General features: G+C 41.1%; 1 protein-coding gene across 1 annotated transcript in view; it reads left to right on the plus strand.

Annotated features, from left to right (window-relative positions):
• Positions 1 to 361: 361 nt before the first annotated feature.
• Positions 362 to 13,800, plus strand: part of abhd17b (abhydrolase domain containing 17B, depalmitoylase) — a 13,882-nt gene continuing 443 nt past the window's right edge. Inside the window, exons 1-4 of the mRNA XM_080893123.1 lie at positions 362 to 858; positions 1,968 to 2,444; positions 11,910 to 12,089; positions 12,682 to 13,800. The exon at positions 12,682 to 13,800 is cut by the window's right edge and continues 443 nt beyond it. Of these exons, the coding sequence (XP_080749249.1) occupies positions 1,978 to 2,444; positions 11,910 to 12,089; positions 12,682 to 12,901 (867 nt within the window). The 5' untranslated portion in view covers positions 362 to 858; positions 1,968 to 1,977 and the 3' untranslated portion in view covers positions 12,902 to 13,800. The remainder of the gene's footprint in view (positions 859 to 1,967; positions 2,445 to 11,909; positions 12,090 to 12,681) is intronic.

Raw genomic sequence — 13,800 nt, forward strand, 5'->3', positions numbered from 1 at the left:
GTAAAAAAAGGAAAGAAAAATGTGTTATTTTAATAAACAGTATATTTCATGTATGTATTTATTTTTTTAAAGTCAGAATTTCTTTTTACATTTACAAACACACTTAATAAATTATAGCTTGTCAATGACATCACCGACTAGAACTAGAAACACCTTTGTGGACGCTGATTGGACGATGCCTTCCAATAGTAATTTCTGATTGGTTGTCAATCCTAAAAAACTTAAATCCTCAGACTGCGGCGTCTAGAAGGACCGCCCATAAACATCAAAGTCATTGGGGGAGTCGTTTTGTCGACCTCTTTTCCCATTGGTCCACAGAGCTGTCAATGAACGCCTCTTTTTCCTCAAGCCAAGATAACAAGCAGGGCTGGGCGATATTCACAACGAAAGCAGTGATGTTTCGGTGGCAGGTGATACTGCTGTGAATTGTTTGGTAAGCTGCACGGACACGTCTGCTAGATTTGAGTGAATTTTAAACTGTTATCTTTCCTATCAGCTTCACTGCTGTGCTTTAGAAACTTGAACGTTTCGAATGAGTCGATGTCGTTATCGTCCAGGACCGTATGTTGAGAAAACCGAAAGGAGGGAAAATAAAGGAAACGACAGTTCAGAAGACTGTGTGGTCCGGAGAACGAAGCTGCCAGCTAATACTAATTAAAGAAGGATAATACACACTCAAACTGACATCGCTAACCGAGGATAATCTGGCCAAGGATAACCTCGACAAGCTCTAGGTGTCGAGAAGATAAGTTAGTTGGCTTGGTGCGAAGATATCTCAAGACTGCGGTGACGTCTACCTAGTACTATCACCTTTAAACACAGAAAGAAAACCAAAACAAACCCCCAGCCGCCGTCCAGGTAAGCTTTCTTTGGAATATATGTACACTTGGTACACCATACTTTGCAGCTAATTGTAGCTGCTAGAAACGAAACCCTCACAAATAGCCTGGTGTAACTGTAATCTCTGTGAACACATTGCTACATCCACCACCATTTTACAGTAAATCGCCGCGGGGCTCCGTTTAGCCTCTGCTTGGAATGGACTTTGTGGTAAGAATGTAGGAAGCAAATAGGCTCCATTGTCGTCCCCATCCTCAGTCATCCCTGACACAGCCGTTTATTTACCCACGTATCATACAGACAGTTCAGCTGAGTTAAAAATCAGCAGCGTGTGAGTAAGATTAATCAAGTAATTTCCAGCAGCTGTTTAGCGTCGTTTCTTTAGACTGATCTAAGCAAATCAGTTGCAAGATTTATGAATATATCAGACAGAAATGTCCATCTATGAAGCTGCTAAGTGCTGTGGCTGGTCAGAGGAGCTATCGCCAAAGGAAAGAGGAAAGGTAATCCATATAACACATTGTCATAATCTGATATTAGTGAGCATTTTTTTCCCCCTGCTTGGTTAAAGAGTCACATTACAAAGCAGCATGACTGGCTAAGATAACTTGGAGATTTGCCTCCAGCTGCCATATGTTTTACCAAAAAGGAGCTGTGCTGACATCACTGCTGCAGTTTCATAGTAGCTAGAATATCTTAAGAGGTAACCTAAGGTAGGGGTCCAGGTGCAGGGAGAGACAAAAAAGCCTTTCAAGTTAATTCTCTGAGTGACTGTGAAGCCTCAGGGTAGACATGGAGAGAAAAATCACTCGGCTAGGGTCATCTCCCTTTAAAATCCTGTCTCGAGAGAGCTCTGCATTTTAGAGAGAGAGAGAGAGATTGTTTAGTGTAATAATAAAAAATAAAATTTTAAAAATGACAGCAGCCTGGCTCAAGCCCCTCGTCCAAGAAATTCCCTGCTTTGCTTAACAGATATAGTTGTATATGTAGAAAAACCTAATTTCGAAACTCTGGCAGAGATTTGCTTTTGTAGCATCTTTCTTGTGGGATGCATTGGCATATCGGTGTGTTTTCTTCCTCACTATGGGATATTTCTATTTTAATCCTTTTGGTTCTCTCTGTTGCAGCACTTTGAGGATGAACCACTTATCGCTCAGTGAGCTATGTTGCCTGTTCTGCTGTCCACCGTGCCCCAGCAAGATCGCCTCAAAGCTGGCCTTTCTACCCCCTGAGCCGACCTACAGCCTCATGTGTGATGACAGTGGCAGCCGATGGACGCTGCACCTCTCCGAGCGTGCTGACTGGCAGTACTCGGCCCGTGAGAAGGAGGTCATCGAGTGTTTCATGACACGCACCTCAAGAGGGAGCCGCATTGCCTGCATGTTTGTCCGCTGCTCACCCAGCGCCCGGTATACTCTGTTGTTCTCCCACGGTAATGCAGTGGACTTGGGCCAGATGAGCAGCTTCTACATTGGCCTCGGTTCACGGATCAACTGCAACGTTTTTTCCTACGACTACTCTGGTTATGGGGCCAGCTCTGGGAAGCCTTCGGAGAAGAACCTGTACGCTGATGTAGATGCTGCCTGGCAGGCGCTCCGATCACGGTAATGAAGCGTTATAATGGATGGATAAGTAATATAAAATGACGTGATATTAAAACAACTGAGCAGTATGCAGAATCCTGTAAGAGACTTATTTGTGAATGCACAAGACTCCTGCAGTCACTCAAAACCTGTTTATTAGGATGTGATAGGATGTGATAGCATGGAGAAATGAACCTAAATGGCCGTTTAGATGACTCATGACAAACAAGGAGTTAAACCCGATGAACTTTAGGGAAAAGTAAAGTTCCCACAGTACTTGAAATGATTGGATTTTTATTTTTTTTTTAAATTAGAGTATCTGAAGGGGAAAGTGAAGTGACATAACACAAAAAACTGTAAGGAATATGGTTATAAAAAAAAAAAAAAAATCCCCTACAGTGTGTGTGTGGTGGTAATATTTAAAGCCTTATTAGTCATATTAATAGCAGGTCCCTGTTTTATGTCTTGGTTGGCAGCTTTGTATTGCTAACAGGAATATTATGAATAACAACAGTGTCAACCTGTGTTTCTGGCATGCTGTAGAAATATGGGGGCATTTTAGAAAGTGTTAAATGATGAGGATTAGTGAAGGAAATGATGATTTAGATGGAAAAGGGCAAAAATGAGAAGATGTGAACTTCTGAAGGTGCTGGGGGCGGAGGGATGACTACTTAACAGAACTTCACAAAATCATGAGGGAAGATGATGAGGAATGGCTTAGTGGGGATGACATGATGTTCTTGTAGGCGAAGAAACGTGGGTTCTGTGATTACGCTGCGCCCCCTCCTCCAATAATATGTAGGTGTGAGCGGTTGCTCTGCTACATGTTTGTACAGGTGACTAATTATTGGCTGATTGGAAACTGGTATTTATGTTTTCCCAGTTGATGATAACCTACTTGTTCAGGACTTTCTGTTATCTTATTGTGGTTTCAAAGTGCACACAACCCAGCAGGAATTCAGTTTGCAGTTGAAGTCTTGTTCTATTACACTTCGATAGTTATTTTTAAAGAATCAAACTTCTTAGTAATTGGTTTATGAAAGACTCTGTATAAAGAACTCGTTCTCTGCATCACTTGTATCTGGTCCTCATGCTCATGAATAGTTTGTTACTGCAGGTGTGAACTCTTGTTCAGCTTCAGTTCCTTCCCCCAGATAAGGTCGTCTTGCATGTAAGCAGTGCTTATCAGTTTGTCTAACGCTGTGGCCTTCACTTCCTTCCATTTGTGTTTAAGGACGTCTGCTTATTGTCTCCAACCATCTCGTCATCTCCTTCTTTTGTCCTTTGTGTCACCACATTGTGCTTAAAGTCTGTAGGTTTGCCAGTAGAGTGCCTGTACTGAAAACCCACAAACAAAACATAAGTAGAACTGAAACGTAAACAGAATTCATCAGTCGCTTTTCAGATTATTGAATCAAAGCCCAAAATACTTGTTAGTTCCCGCTCCTAAGATATTTTGGGGGAAGTGGATGAAGGTAGATCTTTGATCTGGGGAATCTGTGGTAGACCTATTTCACTGTGTTCCTGATATTTTACACAACAGCTAGCTGGAACGTATTTAGGGGGGGGTGAATTAAAAATGAAAATAATTTTTAGTTGAAGCTCTACCTATACATGCAGGGTAGAAGCAAGAAAGCAAACATCAACCTGCTGCGATGAAACAGGATGTGGAGTGTGTGTGTGTGTGTGTGTGTGTGAGTACTATGTCCATTATATCTGTGAGTTCTTGTTTTGGGAGAAGGGAAAGATAAAATTTCATCCAGTAAGAGTGCTTGTCTGTATGTTTCCTGCTGGAAGACAAATTACTAAGAGAGCAGATGGGGAGACTTCAGAAGTGTTAAAAATGCTGGAAGAGAGGAGACAAAATGATCGAGATCAGCCTTTGGGGGGGGAAAAAAAAAAAGCTGTTCTTTAAGTGTGGAGTGTTCCTCCTGTGTTATTGCTAGTGTGGGAGTATGTTCTTTCTGTACTAAATGAAGGTTTTGGCACTGCAGAGCTTTAAAGTGCTGATAACACTGCTAAGAGCCACTGACAACAAATCTTACAGTTTATTAGCTGCTGACTTTTGATGTGAACCTCCAAGCACTTTCACAGAATCTAATGAATGGGCGTCTGTAAATAAGGACCTCTTATATAAGGAAGCTACAGAGTTTAACTAGAAAATTGACGGTAAGGCTTTTGCATTTAAGAAGCAAGCCACTGCTGTAAAGATGAAAAAGAACCTGCTTTTCTGGTGGTTAAAAGTCACATGTCTGTAGGTATAGGCTTGATTGTTTTCTTTTCTCATCACCCGTTCGAAACCACACTCCTGGAATGACCTGATTGCTTGTCCCCGCTTTTTTTTTTTTTTTCCCTTTTCTTCTTTTAAACATCACTAACGACTTCTCCAAGTCAAAATAACAATCTAGTTTACACTGGTAAAACTGCTTGGACTGTAGCTATAATATGCAAAGGCAACATGTTGTCATTAGCTGATTGACTTAAAAGCTAACACTACTCACTCGGCTCCATATTTAACACCTTCAGGCCACTTTAACTTTTTTACACTGCTTGCTACCATCAGGTACGATCACTGAAGCAGGGCATCAAATACAGGTTCTCATGGTTTTGTAGGTTTATTTGGAAGAAATGTCTTTGAGATAAGATGAGCCTTTTAGGAACAAGAATTTGTTTTTTCTTTTCCTGAAGGCCTAACCTTGGGGCTTGACTGCATATCTCGTGCTTTGTAGTCACATGGTTAGCAGTCCCACAGCAGAATTAAACTACGTGACCCATGGGTCTTGCAACAAAGACGAGTTGAACAAGGTTAGATGACTTGTTTTTTTTTTTTGTTTTGTTTTGTTTTTTCAGTCCTGTGCTTCATATCAGTGTTTTATTACAGATGCACACATTTGTAATCTGTCCGTCCTAGTAATGGGCAGGTGCTGAGTGTCTGAGAAAGCTTTCTGTACCCGAATGGTCAGCATTTAAGAAAAGGTCATGAGACATCAAGGTATTTTAGAGCTTTAGAATTTAGCTTTTCAATGTGATTCTTAGAAAATCCACTCTCTGCGTACAAGGCAAAACAGATGCAGGACATTAAGTTGTAGTGGTTTTTTTTTTTTTTTTGTTTTTTTTCTCTTCAGTCTAAAGGCCAGTGTAGACACTAGTTGTATTTGTGTCTGTGTGTGTATAGCTACTTTCAGCTGCTTCCTTGTCACATGGGTTCACTGGAGCAGGTAGCATTTAATCTGTATCTTGATAATAACATCAGATGTACCTAGTGTCAAAGTGCATTACCTCAATATCTGATCTCAGTTCTCATTAGTTGGGCAAAGTTGGCTGACTTGTCGACATGGTGTGTCCCACGTCACATGAAGCAACGCTTCTGATTAAGCTTTCATTCTTTCCATTGTTACTCTAACATCACTGCACCTACATGTAGGTCTCTCAAGTTTTCTTGGTTAGCAGGAAGAGTTGGAGTTGGATGACGTTTCACCTTGTGGTAGTAGGAATGTGGTCATACCAGGGTTTTTCCTTGCTTTGCACATGCCTTTGGGGGGTGACCATACGCTAAAGCACACATCTCCTGCGTACATTAAAAGCAACCTAACATTATTTCACAGAAATCAATGTTTTTTATTTTAAGAGGGTTGTTTTTTTTTTTTTTTTTTTTTTTTTAAACAAATGTCTTATTTTTGCTTGAGTAAATGAAACCCGGATGTAAAACAAAACAAAAAAAACCCCCCTCAAACAAACATTGTGATGAAATGCTAATGATTTGATTTTATTAATTTTTTTTTTTTCCCCAGCTGGTTACAACCCCACTCCTGACTGAAATCAGATTTGGAGCAAACCTGACCACTTACTGTGCTGTCTAGCTGATTGCATCACATTCTGTGTTTACAAATCAGTCTTAAAATTTACAACATTACACACACAAGGCTTTTTTTTTTTTTTTTTTTTTTTTTTTTTTTTTTTTTTGCTAAAGCAAATGATGTGCGTCCATTTGAAATTTGTGGTTCCCTGGATCTCTTGGTTTATAGCCTTGACTGTGTCATTCTCTCCTTAGCTCTGCTCATTTTCCTGTTACGTTATACACATTATGTAAATATTCCCACTATCAGAAATCTAACATCAACACTCTTCCTTTGTTCTGGATGGTAGTATTTGGCTAATGTCAACAAAACCCTTTTGCTAGCTTGTACCATATCAGTTCAGGACTCAGTTCTGCTTTTAGGCCAGTGCTGCAGTACATCAGATTCAATTCTAAGTAACTCGACTTCATATTAATGCTGTGTTGGGCTTTTTTTTTTTTTTCTTTTTTCACAGAAAGATAAAATGACTGACTTTTATGATTTTATTTTTTAATCAACACTTAGGATTACTTGCTTGGTTATCACTGAATTATATTTTGGTAGTTTAACACTCCCTACAGACTTAATTTTGTTTCCAAAATTAAGTCTGTAGGGAGTCTTTTACAGTTTTATCAATATTTTAGTCTTTGCATGCAGAATCTTTAGATTGGTTTAAATAAGGTTTCTAGTATATTGGTCTTTCTCTCAGCTGTCTCTGCCTGATCTTGAGGGCTGTGCCAGATTTATAATTGACTGAGTATGTGATGGAGAGTACAATTCAGCCTTTTGACCTCGCTGAACATGAATCGACTAGATGGCATTATCACATCAAAAGGCCTCTCTGCATGGCTTCACATTAGTCGGTTGCCTACATACCTCGTGCTTGTATCTCATGTTAGATCAGGCTTCCAGCTTTTAAGAAGAAATGAGCTCTCAACTCTAGCGGTCTGCGTTTCTTTTCTGACTGAATTTTGAACACTGTAACCTGACACTTTCTCCTTTTCTTGTTTTTCTGCATCCTTCAATGTTTTTTCACTGTATGATTCAGCAATGTGCAAATTCACCTCCTCTTGAGTATTCACTTACTCGTGTGGGTTTCACTTTACTGTGTTACTCTGTACTGACAGAGGCCAGCCACCTGTCATTTTGCTGACTGTGTAAGCACAACTACACAGCCTTTGCCACCAAAACACTCCCATGCCTCACTGGATACGGCACGCCTTTCACCTGAGCTGGGAGTGGGTGAGATAATGTGAGTCAGCAGGGTTCTACACGTACATCCTCCAGTATCACACTAGGAGTGTGCTTAATGGATGAATGAAAAAGATTATTTTAGAAGCGATGAAACTATATGTTGTGAAATCAAGTGCCGGAAGAGGGCGAGTAGTTGATGAAGGCCTCTGGTCCAATTCCTTGCTGTATTTGTGTGTTTTAAACATGAAGTGGCACTGTATTGTTTTCTTTTGCCTTGGAGGTGAAGGCATGCCAGCAGTCAATCCTACTAGACTAATATTGAGTGGTAGCCTAGCAACCAATGCCTGAGCTTTCAGACTAAGGTGTTTCCACACTGTGGCCAATAAAAACAAACAGGAAACTCACTTCCTCATCAATAATCTTATTGATCCAGGTCGCAAGCACTATCCATCTTCTTGGAAATGAATGGAGGGGAGAAATTCCCAAACATCAGCATGCATCAAGACACGAGGAAGGCAGCTCGATGCTCTTTGTTTGCTTTTCTTACCTTTAAATACCACTAGTTGCCTGGAGACAAGCCGGCTTTATCTATGAAGTAATCTGGGTGGAGTTTGATTTCTCACCTGACTGTTCTCTTCAGCACAGAAACAAACTCTTCTTAATGTCCTCACATACTAATAGATTTACCGTAATTGTCGGGCTATAAGCCGCTACTTTTTGCACCAGCTTTGAACCCTGCGGCTTTTAGTCAGGTGCGGCTTTTCTATGGATTGTCCATGATTGTTGTCATATCGTAAGAGGATTTGTTTTGTTTGTTCTGCTGTTGTACGGCACTACGTTGCCTGGCGGAAGGATCGGGGTTCAAGAGTGGTATGTTGGTCACGTGTCCGTCCGCCAGGCAACGTAGTGCCGTACGAAGTAGCGCGAAAAACAAACTTCAAAGTAGCGCTACGCGTTCAGCGGGAGGCGTGGATGATGAGCGGCGATAAACTTGCGAAAAGCAAGTTATGCCCAACTCCACCGGTGGATTCTGACAGCGTGGAAAAGTGTGAAAACATCCACGATCACCAACGGATTTCTAAGGGCTGGACTGCTGCATGATGGAGAGGACACCGCCACGGCCCTTCTGAGGGTGTTCGACTCTGACAACGAGGATTTCTTTGGTTTTGAAAGTGACAACGAAGGAGAGAAGCGGAGAGTGGATGACGAAGCCATCCTGAGCCTGTTCGTATCCGACACTGGAGAAGAGGACTTTGGTGGTTTTAGTGGGCAGGAAGAAGAGAAAGATGGTGAATGACTGACTTTTCTTCTTGTTAAAGCTGTGTCACTGCACCTGAGCCTAAAAGGTAGGCTGAATCTATTGTTCTGGTGTGCTGTAGGTTACTGTTATGTACTACATGTGCAAATATGTACCCATAACTTGTTTTTCAAAATATTAATAAAAGGGGTGTGTCTCCAAACAGCCATCTCTTTCCTGACAATTCCCTTTGTGCATATTCTCTTACATATGATGAGTCAACATTGAAACACCTGCGGCCTTTAGTCAGGTGCGGCTAATGTATGTACAAAACAGGATTTTCCCCTGATTTTAGCTTGTGCGGCTAATATTCAGGTGCGCTTTGTAGTCCGGGAAATACGGTAATTCACTTTCACTGACTTCAGTCCACATCACCCCTATGTACTTGTACACAAAGTGTAATAATGGATCATTGAGCATTTCAGTGAAGAATTCCCCTGCTGTAGTGCAGATGGTACTCTAATCTGTGGTTTGTTTTTTTTGTTTTTTGTTTTTATAAATTGCTGTACATATGCTCAGGAAGTCCTGCGCATATGTTTGTGATGGTGACGGCTGTGGAAGGAGGATATTTTTGGTCTTCAATGCGCAAGAGGTGGGTGGTCAAGAGGGAGTGAGACACACAATGGGGGAATGAGGGAGGACGTGATGCATAATAGAATGGATTTGTGTCAAGGGACTAAATTGAAGGTTTGAGGGATTGGTGCAACTCGGAACCATGGAGCAAGCCGAAAGGCAGTGGAGTGTGGTGTTGGCTGGGACTTAAGCAACTAAATAAAAAGACTAGGAAACAGTCAATGTGTAGTTATCATCTTAAAGGTTCCTTATCCCGGCCAGTGTTTAACATTGTTGCTCCACAGCAAGACGTTCCTGGTTTGAGGGCTTTTTGTGCAGAGTTTGCATGTGCTAACCCTGTTTGCATGGGCCCTCCCGAGGTACACTGGCTTTCTTCCAAAGTCCAAAGAGGTATATGCTGGGATAACTGGTAATTATAAATGTTACCATTTGAGTAATTGTGAGCATGAATACTATCTCTGTCTGTGTTGGCTCTGCGGTAGGTTCTTCCAGGGTGTTCCCTGCTCTTTGGCCCATTGATAGCTGTTATAGGATCATTGGGTTCATAAGCCTGTATGCCGGTATTAGGATACATAGCAAGGGTAGCTTTCACATCTGTGAGTGCACCATTAATGCTGAACAGTGTACACAGATTTGTATATACATTTTGCTCTTTAAACCAAAGCAACTGTTCTCCTCAGTTCCCAGATGCCTATAGAGAGGAGGTGATACTACTACTACTACTACTACTACTACTACTACATTTTATATGTGGAAATGATTCTTGTTTGCTGTCTGATTTATTTTTGTTGTCGGAGTTCTAGTGACTAATAATTTTTGAGTGTAAGCAGGTACACAGTTGGTGTCAAGAGTAAAAGACAAATTGCATTTGCTGTAATTCAGTCTTGAAACCATGGCCATCCCATTTACAGACAGTGACTGAAGGATGGAACAAGAAGTCATGGCCCAGTTATTTGCTGGCTACATCAGAAGCCCAAATTAAATGGCCATTGCCCTTGGAGGTTTCTCAGCAGTCCAGCTGAATGATGGGTTTTCAGATTTTTCTAATTTTATTTATTTAATTTTTACCTTCCTTACAGTTTCTTCCTTTTTTTTTTTTTTTTGTTTATTTATTTATTTTATTTGAAGCTAAAGTAACATGCCATAAATAACAGAAGTTGTTGCCAAAAATTCTCATAATCAGGCAATTAGGTTAATATTTAGCATTATATTAGCTTTTAGCTTCTGAGAAATGGCCTTTCTTCAGTAGGGCTACGGGAAGGGGGACGGCAGTTTGATTATAGTGAGTGTTGTTTATTTTTTATTTTTAAGTTTAATAATCCATTCGTCAAATTTGGCAATTTTCAAACTATGGTTCAGTTTCAGGCAAAGGCGCTGCCACATCAGAAAGGGCGCTGTCATTCTTCTACAGTTTTGTACAAAGACTTGACATTTTGTTCTTGTCCTTACAATTCGTCTGTTACCTAAGCAGCTATATTGTGTTGTATAACCAAGATAGGCTTTCATTCCTCGAATTGTGTACATTGCAGTCAGCTGAAAGTCAAGTTGCTTTTAATACTGTAGCATCAGCCTTTGCTAATGCTTTTCCCATGCAGTGCCAACCTTTTCACCCCTATTTATACTGTGTAAAGACCAGCTGATACCAATAAACAGTTCCTATATTGCTGCTCGTGACTGTGTCCAAGCTAGACTTTGCTGCGCCTGTGTGTACATTTCCATATTTAATACATCACCCTGCACTTAAAGTCTGTTACCTTTAATAGCAGCAACACTACATTATTGCAGGTTGTTCTCTTGCAAAGGGTGTAAGTATGTTAATCCATCACAGCGTTTTAAAGCGCTGCTAGACTTTGGTGTTCGTGTAGTCATCAGTGTATTATAGGAGTGCTGCAGAGCTAAGGCTCTAATGTTAGTGTTCATTTGAAGTCCCTAATTTTAATACTAGAGTAGAGCTTTATTTGTCATGTTGTGACTTTACCGTGCAAAATCCAGCAGTGCAGCGGCAGAGACAGCAGCAATGCAGTGTTTTCAGACTAGTTTTCAGGTCGTCAGCAAGAGTGGGTCACGTTCTCTGTAATCAGCTGTGGAATGCCGCTCCCCCCCCACCTATATTTATTTCTCCCTCACCCCAAATACAGTATCTGTCCCTTTTGCTCTATTTCAGCTTCTTTTGCTCTCACCCCCCCCCCCCCCCCCCTTCTGAATCACGAGACATTAGGGGTGGTCCTCTTTTTAAGCTGCCCTGAAAAGCAGCACAAAGACAGACTTACTCAGCTATAGCTTGATCACATCTTGGTGTGCTTGTTTTAGGAGTCACTGTAATCACAGAGTCCCTGACATGATGGTTTTACTGATAAGTGTATGAGTAAGCCTCATTTTCTGATAAATAAATGTGGATCCTAAAATAAAGCATTTGCTCTTTTTGTTTTGCCAGCTAAGCTGCTTTGTGTAATTAACTGAAGGCCCAACTGGATGCTTGCCAGTGTCTGGATGAGCACACAAAATGTATCTAGCTACTAGTAGTGTAAATATCCTATTCACGATAAGCAGAGGGTGATGTTCCTGTACTGTTTGTCCTCCTTGTAGGTATGGTATCCGTCCAGAGAATGTGATCGTGTATGGTCAGAGCATTGGCACCGTGCCCTCTGTAGACCTGGCTTCTCGCTATGAGACTGCTGCAGTCATCCTCCACTCCCCGCTCACCTCTGGCATGAGAGTGGCTTTCCCTGACACCAAGAAGACATACTGCTTTGATGCCTTCCCAAAGTGAGTGGACCGTACGGACAGATGGCATATGTGGTAGTCAGGCTAAATCTGCCACACAGTATACACTTAAAGGGCTGCGGCCTCACGTGCATTTAATAACGCAGCACTGTATGAATAAATGTGCCAAGGAAAGCACACAGCTTAGTTGAAAACTGGATTTATTTATAAGACAGCAATTCAGGAAGTAAGTTTTGTTTTTTGTTTTTTCTCTTTATGCCCCCCCCCCCTTCCTTCCTCCCACCTCTCTTCCTAGTTAAGCACCCAGGAGAGTCCTTAAAAAAGCAGATATTCAATAGCTCCCCCTGGTGTAAAATCAGGAAACTAGCTGTGCTCTTTTTTTTTTTTTTTTTTTTTTTTTTTTTTCCCAGTTAATTATTGTTTTAATTCATTCATTTAGAGAATACTTTTAGTAGCAAGAACATTAACTAAGCCTCCGTTTCCCTTTTTTCTTTCTTGTGTGTGGGTTTTTTGTTTTTTTTTGTTTTTTTTTTTTGTTTTTTTTTTTTACTTCCCTATTTCTGACATGTTTCCTCTCTCTTTTTTTTTTCTTTCTTGTTTCTTCTCTCCCTCCCCCCCCTCTCTCTCTCCAAAGCATCGACAAGATTTCCAAGGTAACATCACCAGTACTCGTGATCCACGGTACAGAAGACGAGGTCATTGATTTCTCCCACGGGCTGGCACTATATGAACGCTGTCAGCGCCCAGTGGAGCCGCTCTGGGTAGAAGGGGCCGGCCACAACGATGTGGAGCTCTATGGACAGTACCTGGAGAGACTGAAGCAGTTTGTTGCACATGAGCTAGTCAACTTGTAAAGGAGCTGGGGGAAAATGGCGGAGAGGGAAGAAGAGAACACCGCCCCAGATTTAAGGAGAAGCCGAATGATGAATGAGGGGTACAACATTTTATTCTAATTCAACTAGAAGTTGTGTGTTGTACCAACATTTTGATGGTTGACTGCCCATAAATCGGGCTTGCCCACACCGTCTGCTCCACACGCTGCAGCTGTGAAGTACTCTTTTTTTTTTTTTTTTTTTTTCTCCTTTTTTCTTTTTAAATTTTCTTTCTATCATGTTGAAAATTGCACATTGTGAAATTCTGTGTGTGAATAAAAGGAGAAGCAGACGTGTGCACAGGCAACATACCATGTGTACTTGCCATGTATGACTGTGTATGTGCCACATTTTTGCTGCCTTTTGTGAAGGACATGGTCCACAGAAACTTTTGACAAGCTGTGCTGGACCAGACTCACTCAAATTCAACTGAACTCAGTCTGACTCTACAGACAGATTTGGTCTAACGCACTGCAGTCACCATGAATTCTTCTTTTTTTCTTTTCTTTTTTTTTGAGTACTGTTTCTTATATATTTCTTAACATTCTACTTAATATTGCACGTATCAACTGTCACTGAAGAACTGTACAAGACAAACTGACATATTACCCTTCCGTGTCGGTGTTGCCAAATGTGTAGTATGATACATTGCAGAGATTTAGGAATACAAGGAAGTGTACTTTTACAAATCATGTCTAGAACCATCTCCAAAGCTTCGTTAGTTGTGTGAATCCTCCACTTCTGTTTAGTTTTAAAGTGGTACAGTCTACACAGATACAGCACAAGACAAGGCACTGTCAGCAGCTTATTGTATGTAGCCGGTTTAAAGGCCGGGACTGTACGTTGTTAAACAAGGAAGTGTGAGTTATTTCCTCACACTG

This window comes from Rhamphochromis sp. 'chilingali' (assembly GCF_963969265.1).
Source record: "Rhamphochromis sp. 'chilingali' genome assembly, chromosome: 10".
Lineage (NCBI taxonomy): Eukaryota > Metazoa > Chordata > Actinopteri > Cichliformes > Cichlidae > Rhamphochromis > Rhamphochromis sp. 'chilingali'.